Source organism: Petromyzon marinus, chromosome 37 (genome assembly GCF_048934315.1).
Source record: "Petromyzon marinus isolate PM22_M1 ecotype Great Lakes invasive population chromosome 37, UKy_Petmar_22M1.pri1.0, whole genome shotgun sequence".
Lineage (NCBI taxonomy): Eukaryota > Metazoa > Chordata > Hyperoartia > Petromyzontiformes > Petromyzontidae > Petromyzon > Petromyzon marinus.
The window spans coordinates 19020100-19031150 of NC_133703.1; the positions used below are offsets into that span (position 1 = coordinate 19020100).

The 11051-nt window shown below is 50.8% G+C and overlaps 1 protein-coding gene across 2 annotated transcripts; it reads left to right on the forward strand.

Moving 5' to 3' along the window:
• The first annotated feature begins 2219 nt into the window (after positions 1–2219).
• ECSIT (ECSIT signaling integrator) lies at positions 2220–10900 on the forward strand. Of its 2 annotated transcripts, none has more exons than XM_032966942.2 (10): positions 2220–2338; positions 4496–4666; positions 5139–5468; positions 5697–6048; positions 6913–7136; positions 7931–7988; positions 8266–8414; positions 8839–8941; positions 9157–9398; positions 9846–10900. In XM_032966942.2, exons 2-9 carry the CDS (start codon positions 4553–4555, stop codon positions 9378–9380), a joined length of 1554 nt encoding a protein of 517 aa, XP_032822833.2. In that variant the 5' UTR covers positions 2220–2338; positions 4496–4552; the 3' UTR covers positions 9381–9398; positions 9846–10900. The 2 variants fall into 2 exon arrangements, with proteins under 2 accessions (XP_032822833.2, XP_032822834.2); XM_032966943.2 differs by lacking the exon at positions 2220–2338 and adding an exon at positions 2348–2576.
• Positions 10901–11051: the final 151 nt, after the last annotated feature.

An 11051-nucleotide genomic window follows, 5' to 3' on the forward strand; every position in this document is an offset into this window, starting at 1 on the left:
GCGGCGTTGTCCACGCACCCCCACCTCACGTAAGATGGCCGCCCTCGGAGAGGGGAGTGATTGTGGACCGGCGTGACGTGGCGCACGTGCTACGGATATCCGGCTTGATGGGTGGGGAGGGAGGGGTGGGGGTGGGTGAGGGGTCGGGTGGGGGTCAAGGGAGGGAGTCGGTTGGGGGTCGGGTGAGGGGTCGGGTGAAGGGGGTGTCGGGTGGGGGGGTGATCGGGTGGGGGGGGGGTTGGGTGAGGGGTCGGGTGGGGGGTCGGGTGGGGGGGTGATCGGGTGGGGGGGGGTTGGGTGAGGGGTCGGGTGAGAGGTCGAGGGGGGGGGTGATCGGGTGGGGGGGGGTCGGGTGAGAGGTCGGGTGGGGGGGTGATCGGGTGGGAGGGGGGTTGGGTGGGGGGTCGGGTGGGGGGGTGATCGGGTGGGGGGAGTTGGGTGGGGGGTCGAGGGGGGGAGTTGGATGGGGGGGGTAGGGGGTGGGGCGGGCGCCGCGCCACCCGCTCGCACGATATAATTTCTCAATTTAATTTCACGATATAACGATTATCACGATATCGACATTATCGCTATATAAACATTATCGCTATATAACGATTATCGCGATGCATGCCGTAATTGTACTTTTACTCGACACACAGCGTGAATTACAGCGTTACTTTGAACTGAAACTATTACATTTCGATTTAAAGCTTTCGTGACTGCAGGGATTCATATTCTTGGTTCTTTCGGTAAAGTCACCACGTTAGAAGGGAAATAATAAAATGTAAATTAAACAAAAACAGATTTTCTTGCTGATGATGATTGCTTGTGTTGCAATCGAAACGTCGTGAGAATTTTATTGTTTAATTTTATTTATTTTATTGTTTCCCTTCTACGTTACTTTACCGAAAGAACCAAGAATATGAAACTTATTAACTTCGTGAATATTTTGTCACGAAGTTCACGACCGTAATTTAAAAATGGTTGTAAAATAAATAAATCTAAACTCGAAAAATCAACGAAACTATTAAATTTTGCAAAAAAAAAACCCATACAACGACGTTTCTGGCTGTCCGCCTGGTGATGCTATTTGTAATTACTGGCGAAACGTCGTACCCAAATTGTTAATGTTGTCGACTTGCTCTCCAACATACCCGTGTGCTGTTACTAGTAAGGGTCCGTCCATAAATGACGTCACGCACCTGGGGAGGGGGAGGAGTCAGACATTTGTGACGATGTGTGACGAGGGGAGGGGGGGGGTTGAGAAATGTGACGTCACATCAAAATGCGCAACTTTAAATAAATAAAGACAACACGTTCTAACTTAATTAAATTGACTTTTTAATAAATGTTTTCTCCTACAACATCAGGGTGCAGCGCCACATTAAATACGCACTACAATAATAGTTTAAAGCGATTTGAAGCATGTTTTTTTTTGGGGGGGGGGGGCAGAGCTTTGTGACGTCATATTTGAGGGGGGGGGGTCTGACTTTCGTCCAAAATCGCATGACGTCATTTATGGACGTTCTTGACTTCTGTTCACGTAACAAACCTCACTAATTAGCTGTGTCGGTTGGTGGCGGGTTTAACGACACATTTATATTAACCTCTCAGTTATGGATGATGCAATTGTCCTTGGGGAATCTTTAAGATGTTTTTCTTGTTCGTGTTTTTTTCTTTGTTGTGGTTGCACCAGATTCAAGAGCCGAAATGTCTCACAGGGCTATATCAAAATAAATAAAACTGAAATCTGATATCGTGCGATATATCGTACGATATATCGATATATTGTCGTATCGTACGATACGCTATATACGCTATATATCGACGATATATCGACGATATATATCGTATTGTACGATATATCGTATCGTACGATACGACGATATATCGTATTGTATATATCGTATCGTGCGATATATCGTATCGTGCGATATATCGTATCGTGCGATATATCGTATCGTGCGATATATCGTATCGTGCGATATATCGTATCGTGCGATATATCGTATCGTGCGATATATCGTATCGTGCGATATATCGTATCGTGCGATATATCGTATCGTGCGATATATCGTATCGTGCGATATATCGTATCGCACGATGCGATATATCGTATCGCGCGATATATCGTATCGCGCGATATATCGTATCGCGCGATATATCGTATCGCGCGATATATCGTATCGCGCGATATATCGTATCGCGCGATATATCGTATCGCGCGATATATCGTATCGCGCGATATATCGTATCGCGCGCTATATCGTCGCGTATCGTCATCACCGGCAACCCTACTACCCACAACCCCGCGCGGCGACAACATGGCCACCCCCATGCCACGCTGCTAATCCGCGTGAGTGTCCTCCTCAGCCTCCTCATCCTCATCATTCCTCATCTTCGAGTCTAAACACCTCGTTGGCTCCTCGCCTCATCGCGCAAAGGCGAGAGAGGCGATGGACGGGGCTGGGGCGGCTTGTGAGGGAACTCGTAGTCTCATTCTGCGTGAGACCTCCCTGACCTTTGGCTCGCTCGCCAGAAGCCGGCGTAACATGTTGCGACTCGCAGCTTCTTGAGTGTCATACTCGTCAATGGTAATAATAGTCTTAATAGTAATTATAATGCGACGGCTTGGGAGAGAGACCTTCATCCAGCAGTGGATTGATGGTTGTTGGTGGCGGCAGGCATTTTTGTCAAGTCAAACTGCCGGGTGTATGATGATTCACGCCGCGCATAGCCCGTGGCGGGCGTTGTTTGACCATACTTCACCTCGCTGGCGCTGAGGGTTGGTGAAGGCGTCGGGGGTGGGAGACCCCCACTACCGGTCCAGTACCTACTTGCTCTCCCTTAAAATAAATTACTTTGGCGATGCCGCTTTGCCAGTGGTGCACAATTAACAAACAACAAAACACAACGCGTACGTCATTAACACAGCCTTATAAGGAACGTATGTAATTATTTGCACACCTGTTTTACGTGCTCTGAAGAAGGGCCATTGCCCAAAACGTCGCCTGTGATATGATTCCTAATCGGTCGGTGTTACTGTACAGCAATGTACTGCGGTACTTTCTGTACTGCCATCTAGTGGTGGCCTGACCGCCTCCGTCTGGACGGGGCCCGTGGGATTGTGCGATAAATCCGCAGTGTGTCTGGAGTCAAACCATCCGCGTAAGAGGGGGGGTCGACTCTCAAAACTCTCACCGTACACACTTGAGCCACTCAGAAACAACCTACTTACTATACCAGAGCACATTCCCTATGATTACTGTTGCTACATTGTGTTTGTTTTTTTACAGCTTTATTTTGTTGATTTCGAAAACACATGGTTAAGCCGTGTTTCTTACGGAAGTGCGGAGTAGGCCTGATCACTTTAATCTAAATTGTCTTATGGTTGTTGTTGTTTGACTTGCATCACACTGGGATTTTTAGCACACAGCGTTGTAATACGGCGGGTGCAAGATTTTTTCTGGTTTATCCAGGATGTTTCTATTGCGCGTCGTCGCTTTAAGATGCTCTCTTCACATTTGGTTTGTTGCGGTTGCATTCGACTCAAGAACCGCATGACTCACAGGGCTATACCTAATAAATACAACTTGAAATTACCAGAAACGTTCCCTGTTATCTTTTCCAGTGAACGCCACAGTGTTCTTGATGAATGAATTGCGTTTTTTGTAATTTATTTTTGTGCACTGGCCAACGTAGTATCACCAAATAATGTGTTTTATTATACCACCACCTACAGACACCACTACCTCGCTGCACCTCCGTGATGTCAGATTATCGCTACTGCACAAATGACGGGTTTATCCCAGTGTGATATATAAAAACACTTGCATTGCACAAATGAATGGCCCGCTATTTACAGTGATACATTTATAGATACCCCACTGATTTCTTCCGAGCGCATTCTCAACACGGGACTGAACTTTGTCAAATCAGTTGCTCCGTATCTTACAGAAGAGAGTGTTAAAATACGTGTGTTAGTCTATTGATATTGGTGGGAGACATGGGCACCTGGAAGTTAATGTTTTTTCTCTAGTTTCGTAAGTACGATCATTTATAATTTGCAAAGGGTAGTTTTGTTGTTGTGTGTGGAAACCATAGACAAGCAGGAAGCCCGAGTTGCCCTAGCTCTGGTCCTAAGATTTCTAATAAATGTTTCTTATTTCTTTAAGTGGTATCTATGTCAATCTGTACATACTCTGCCGTGTGGTGGGTGCAAGGGGGGCAGTGCGGTAAAATAAATTGTGCTGTGAAGTTCTCTGCTCCCCGCCTTCACAAACCCACACTGACCAACATGAGTGAAGTACGGTCAAATATTGTACATGGGGTGTGGAGTAGTGGTGCAGTGACTTATGCACCATGCCATTATCCTGACCACCTGAGTTCGATTCTCGGCCACGACTAACATCAGTGGCAGGTGATATCTGGACCAGTCCTGCCTCCACCCCTTGTTCAACCCCGCACGATGCAGCGTGGTGACACGGAGGGACGTGTCTGTATGCCCCCTCAGGACTGAGCTGCTCGTGTTGATGAGGCCGAGTAGGGGTTTACCACGTCGCCATTGACGATGATGAGTTACACACGGGGGCTGTCGTCCCTGCTCGCTGGGATCTGGACCCGCACCGCTTCAGCCGTGACAGGGCCCGTGGGGGTCCCTTCACGTCACCGCACGGGGCCCCATGTACGTGAGTCACAGTGTGAGAGAGTATTTTTTACCCCTGTCGAATTCTGACCCTGGCGTCAGAAGTCTATGATTTATTAAAACCCTTTTCCTGCTGTGGCAAATTAACACCCCTGCCAATATGGGTCATTATTCTCTTCACATACTTGTAAGTACACTGGGAGCTAATCTATTTTGCGCTGTAATATTGACAAAAGCCAATTTTAAGAGGGTTGCAAGAACCCTTGGATAGGCACCCAAACCCAAACCCCTACACTAACCACAACCCTAAATCATTCTTACCTTGGGGGAAGTGAGGGGTGGTGGAGTCCTTGTTCTTCTACATTTTTTACCACAGGGGTCCAAATAATGAACTTGGGGCCTGCTATGAATCAACTATCCCTTCAATACTTTACAGTAGTTAGCCAAGTCAGTAACTCGACAAATAATCGACACCGTGGGACTCTCTTTTGATCGTGCCCGTGTCCATTAGGCTGCCACCGTCGTGGTCGTCACCTGCAGGAGCGTGTTCATCGGCCGCGCAGCGCCGCAGAGGCACCGGCTCTCCAGGGCGCAGCCTGACGCAGACAGCTCGAGCGCCGGCAGCAGAGTCACAAGCGACGAAGCTCACCAACGGCTGCAGCAACAGCAACGGCAACATGAGAAGCAGCAGCAGCAGCAGCAGCAGGAGGAGGAGAAGAGTCAGCAGGAGGAAGAGCAGCAGCAGAAGCAGGCTCAAAATCAGCAGCAACAGCAGGAGCATCAGGAGCTTGCGATGAAGCAGCAGCAGAAGAAATATTTTTGGAGCAAAGAGTCGACGGCGGTAGGCGAACTCGCAAACAATCCTACGAATGGCTGAGCGGGTGATTTGAGTGGGTAGACTGACGGATGATAACAGAATTGTGTGAGCGGCTGAGTGTTCGTGTCCTCGAAGGCAAAGATACCTAACTTCGGCCTTGCTGTTAGGCTGCATCGCTCCCGTGCCAAAGCCCCACATCCTACATCCATCACTTTTTTTCCCCCCTTGCGTCGCCGCCTTTTCTCTCCACAGGGCCGCGCCGACACCGATACCTCCGCTACCTCTCTCACCATCTACGAGCACCGTTTTGCTGAGGCGGCTGCGGCAGGGCATAGCAGCCGCACCAAGGCGGCGTTCGTGAGCGTCATCGAGTCGTTCTGCCGGGACGACCCGCGCCGCCGCGGCCACGTGGACTTCGTGTACGCGGCGCTGCGGTGCATGCGCGACTACGGCGTGCACCACGACATCGCCGTCTACAACCGCCTGCTCGACGTCATCCCCAAGGGGGTGTTCGTGCCGCGCAACGTGATCCAGCGCACGTTCAACCACTACCCGCGCCAGCAGCAGTGCGGCATCGCCGTGCTCGAACAGATGGAGAACTATGGTGAGAGTCGGCGGCGGCGACGTTGCGTGCGCGAGCGCGAGCGCGGTCGCTTATCTGTCCGCTCGCTTGCTTGTCCGTTCATCTGATCGCCAATCAATAGATTTTTCCCGCTCACAAATTTGCTCGCCTATTTGTCTGCTTGCCTGATCATCGATTCGTCGGTTTGCCTGCTTGCTCCTTAGCCTCATCATCCGTCAGCCTGCCCACCTGCTGACTTGCCCGCTTAACCAGACGCTCACCTACATACTCGTTTAATTCCCAACCCTGAGAATTAAAAGTATTTGTTCGACTGTCATGTGATGAATATTACTCCCATAAGGCAGCTCTGTGATATCTGCGCGGTCGCTTATCTGTCCGCTCGCTTGCTTGTCCGTTCATCTGATCGCCAATCAATAGATTTTTCCCGCTCACAAATTTGCTCGCCTATTTGTCTGCTTGCCTGATCGTCGATTCGTCGGTTTGCCTGCTTGCTCCTTAGCCTCATCATCCATCAGCCTGCCCACCTGCTCACTTGCCCGCTTAACCAGACGCTCACCTACATACTCGTTTAATTCCCAACCCTGAGAATTAAAAGTATTTGTTCGACTATCATGTGATGAATATTACTCCCATAAGGCAGCTCTGTGATATCTGCTTCCACACGCGAAGGGTTGTACAACACTGCGAGAGAGCTGAGTGGATACTTCATCTCGTAACGAGATATTGATAGCACAATTGGAGAATAATTGGGGAAAATATCAGAAGGAAAAAAATAATAAATCTAATTCAAAATATCTTAACCGATGGATAATTCCATGCCTACAAACTTTGCACCCACCACATCCCCCCAATGGATTCCCCTGACCCCCTCCTCCCCCCCCCCAGGCCTGATGCCTGACAAGGAGACACGGTCGCTGCTCATCCAGATCTACGGGCAGCTGAGCCACCCATACCGCAAGTACCGCCGCATCCTCTACTGGTTCCCACGCATGAAGCACGTGAACCCGTACCCTGTGCCCGTGACGCTGCCCAGCGACCCGGTCACCCTCGCCTCGCTCGCACTCACGCGCATGGCCGACGACCTCGACACCAAGGTCACCGTCTACCAGGCAAGGATGCCGCCCGGTCACCCACCCGCTCACCCTTTTTGAAAGCTCTGCTTGATAGGATGTTTGCTCGATTCCTCGTTGGCTTGCTCATGTGATTGCTCGCGAGCTTCTTTGCATGCTCACCCGATCGACTTTCACACTCGCTCGCTCGTTTGCGAGCTTGTTTACATGCTCATGTGACTGCTCGCATGCACATTTTCAGATTCACTGGATTCATTTAACACATTTCGCTTGCGAGCTCACTTGATTGCATGCTTGCTCGTTTGCAGAGAAACGCTCAGCACAACATCTTGGAGGGGGCAAATAGTTAAAATATAGATCGGTGGTGAGAGAGATAAGTGCCACTTTTTCCCCCACCAATCCACCCCACATACTTGATATACCGCTGCTTATATAGTCGCTCCCTCTCTTGCGCATGTGCTCGGTTATAAGCGCGTACACTCATTCGCTCACTCATTTGCTTGCTCACTTGCTCGAGGCCATACAATGTGAATTAAATGTTCACAGTACACTGCGCTGCTATGTTACGTTGTACCCAACTGAAAAGTGGCTAAATCGATCAAAGGGTTTGCCCAAAACTTGCAGACAAAAATAACTTGGAGAAAAATGAACCATTTGCTAATATGCAATCACATTTTACCCTGCCAGCTCCGAACAAATCGGCTTCCGTATTGCCAATTAAATAGTTCCTCACACGGTGGAAAGCGATCCAACGTACGTGCACATGCTTGGTGATTTCTGTCTTGTTTAAATACGGCTTATGTTAATTTCCGTTGCAACCGTCTGCCCCGCAGAGTTCCTACAATGATGTCACGGAAGACGGCCGTGACGTGACCAAGCCCTACATCGTCGGTAAGGCGCTGATGTATCCTGTAGGTCATGGCTGGGGAACCGTACGGCCCACGGGCCAGACATGGCCCATGACTTTGTTTAATTCTTCCCACGGCCACATGAAGCCTAGCACTTCGAAATATCCTGGAAATGTTACTTATGTATCAACTGCGATCATCTCATCAGGTTGTAGAGGGGAAATATGACAATCCTACAACAACGTGGCAACCTTGAAATGTACGTCCTTGCGTACACGCTTGTACATTGTGTGTTCATATGTACGGGCACGTGTGTGCAGGCATCCAGAGCCCCGATCAGCAGGAGTTGCTGTCGCGGCACCGCCCCGAGCGGCCCGTGTACGTGGAGGGGCCGTCGCGCCTGTGGCTGCGTGACGCCAACGTCTCCTACTACGTGCTCCGCGGTGACCCCCTCGCACCCCACGAGAAGGTGCTAGCGGTCTCGCATCTTGCGCCCCTTCCCCCCCTTCTAATGAGCCACCGCCTCGCTGTGTTGCTCGTTAGCGTCGCTCACCCCCAACCGATCACGGATGCGGTTGGGGCGGCTGCACGGTTCTAAATAAAAACGACGATCTTGTTCGGAGGCTGCTGCGGAGACACGTCGCGGTTCTTATGTCCGTGGGTTAAAAAAAAATCGATCCTTAGGCTAGCGATACGTGCATCGAGTCGTACCAACGAATCGATTACTGAGAGGTGACCGGGTGGTTCGGAGGCCAGAGACACTGAGCAGGAATCACTCAGGTGCATGGTTTTAAAATCCGTGTCTCGGTCACTGCCCGTGATCAACACGGGTTCGTGAGTGTAGCGAGTCAAAGGTCTCAGCCCGTTCACCAGCGACTGCACTGTGTCCCCAGAACCCCCCCATCGACCCCGAGCGGAGCCTCTACTACCCCCTGCAGCTTGACCTTGACCTGACCCTCGACCTCTCCGATGACTTTTCCTTCGATGTCAAGGAGGGTGAGTGGTTGCCTGCCGGTTACTGTCGCCACACTACCGTCAGCCTGAGCCCTCTCCGCTCAAACACCTGACCACCGCCTCCCCCATTGTCTGCACCACCCACCATGTGGTTCATCTCGCCGTATTTTTGCTTGTCGGGCGGTGGCAGTGAGCGGGTTTTTTCGAGCGGGTGAGCGAGCAGGCAAGTAAGCATCTGCCCCGTGTGTCTCCCGCAGTGGAGGAGGGCCCCGTGTTTGCCATGTGCATGGTGGGGCGTGGTGACCAGGCCACACTAGGGCACTGGCTCTCGGGCCTGCAGCTCTCCAATCCTGTGTTGGGCCGCACGCCCATCATATTCCGTCTGGAGAGCACGCCCAGTGACCTCGTGCCAGGCGGTGGGAGCCACGGGGGACGAGGGAACGGCAGCGAAGGGGGTCCCGGTGAAGAGCGGACAAAGTGACGCCGAGGGTCGGAGGAGGTGAGGTCATCTTATGTTACGATGCGGAGGAAAGTTAAAGGACGGTTGTTAAGATCGCGGCTCTCTTGGTTGAGCGGCAGCGATGGCCGTGGTGGCAACGTGCAAAATGCTAAGTCCACTGGCAGGCGGATTAGCGCCAACCGAGGTGGAATTTACATTCGTGCAGAGTTTTCCCAAAGCCAGTCCTCGCGAGATTTCAAGGGCGATCCAGCGGACTCCGGGAATGTGTCGTTGGCATTGCATGTGCAACACCAGCTTTCAAATTGCCGGTGCACACATGCACACACTGTCTCGAAGTGTGCGCAGCTTAATTAACACCCGGCGGGAGTTTTGGGGTTTATTTAAAATGTTCTTTATTTCGGGTAATGTTCGGGATTGCTCTGAATTCTGGCTTGCTTGTGTCCGACTTTTTAGAAGTTTTACTGAATCCATTTGTTGTTTGTGCAGCCTCATCTCGAGAGCCTCCGCACGGCAGCCGCTACCGATCGGTCATGGCCGACGGCACTGTAAAGAGGAGGGAGAACTTCTTAGTGGTGGCTGACGGAGGCATTCGGCCAAATGGTGTCGCCAGCACCACCACTGCGCTTGCCACGTGGTTGTTTACCACCCACTGGGTCTCCCTGCCCCCGTGACGCCTGCGTGGTGGCGCCGCGCTCTGCGCTGGCACCTGCCACCACCGCTGCCGCCTCCTGTTGCAAGATTTGCGATGCCCCTGGTTGGAAGGGGGTTTTGGAGGTCCCGCGCGGCTGGCGACGTGGGCTGGTGGTGGCACTATCGTACGTGTGGGCCTGTAAAGCCGCAGATGAGCCAGCTTGCTCAAGGGGCTGACTACGGTGGAATGAAATAAAATTAAAACAAAAAAGAATGTAAGCTTACTCTTTGGGTCTTTCGGTAAAGTCACGTAGACAGGTTCAAAGAAAATAACAAAAAACTACGACGTTTCGATCGCAACACAAGCGTTCGTCATCAGGAGGAGGGGGAGACAACCGCTAAAAAACGACTGCACAACCGAGTTGTGCCGGGGCTGTGCCGTGCCAATCCAGCTCAGCGCGAACCAAGAGGCCACTGAGTTGTGTTACCACCGCAGAAGTCTTGAGTAGTGCCGCCGAAGTCGAGGCGCGCGTGGGCGGCGCCGTGACGTTGCGTTTAAGTTGTCACAAACGATGATGACATCAATATGCCCATGTGGCATCGGGTGACGTCACTTCTGTGACGATGAAGACGCGTTCATTTATTCCGTATTGGTGATCTGAACGAGATCCAAATTTGTCCTTAAAAATCCAGAACGTTTTACTTTAACTCAACCCTTGGAGATAGTCGAACAGAACTGCATGGGTTATGTGTTCCTTTCAACAATTAAGTAGTACCTTGCACACAATAGGACAATGAACCAGATTGTTACAGGGTTGTATTTTAGTTATACATCAACCCTAAATAGATTGTTGGCTCGTGAGTGTAAAAATATAATTTTAATCTAAATTAAAATGTATTTGAAACCTCTACCCATTGCTGGTTGGTCTGCTTGTTTGTAACGTTTGGTTGTAATGTGATTGTACAGACGCTAGTTATGGGCGTTACACCAGTGTGAATTTCCACCGCGCATATTTCCGTCACTTCACGGTGCAGGAGAATCCCAGAGTCTTCCGACCCATT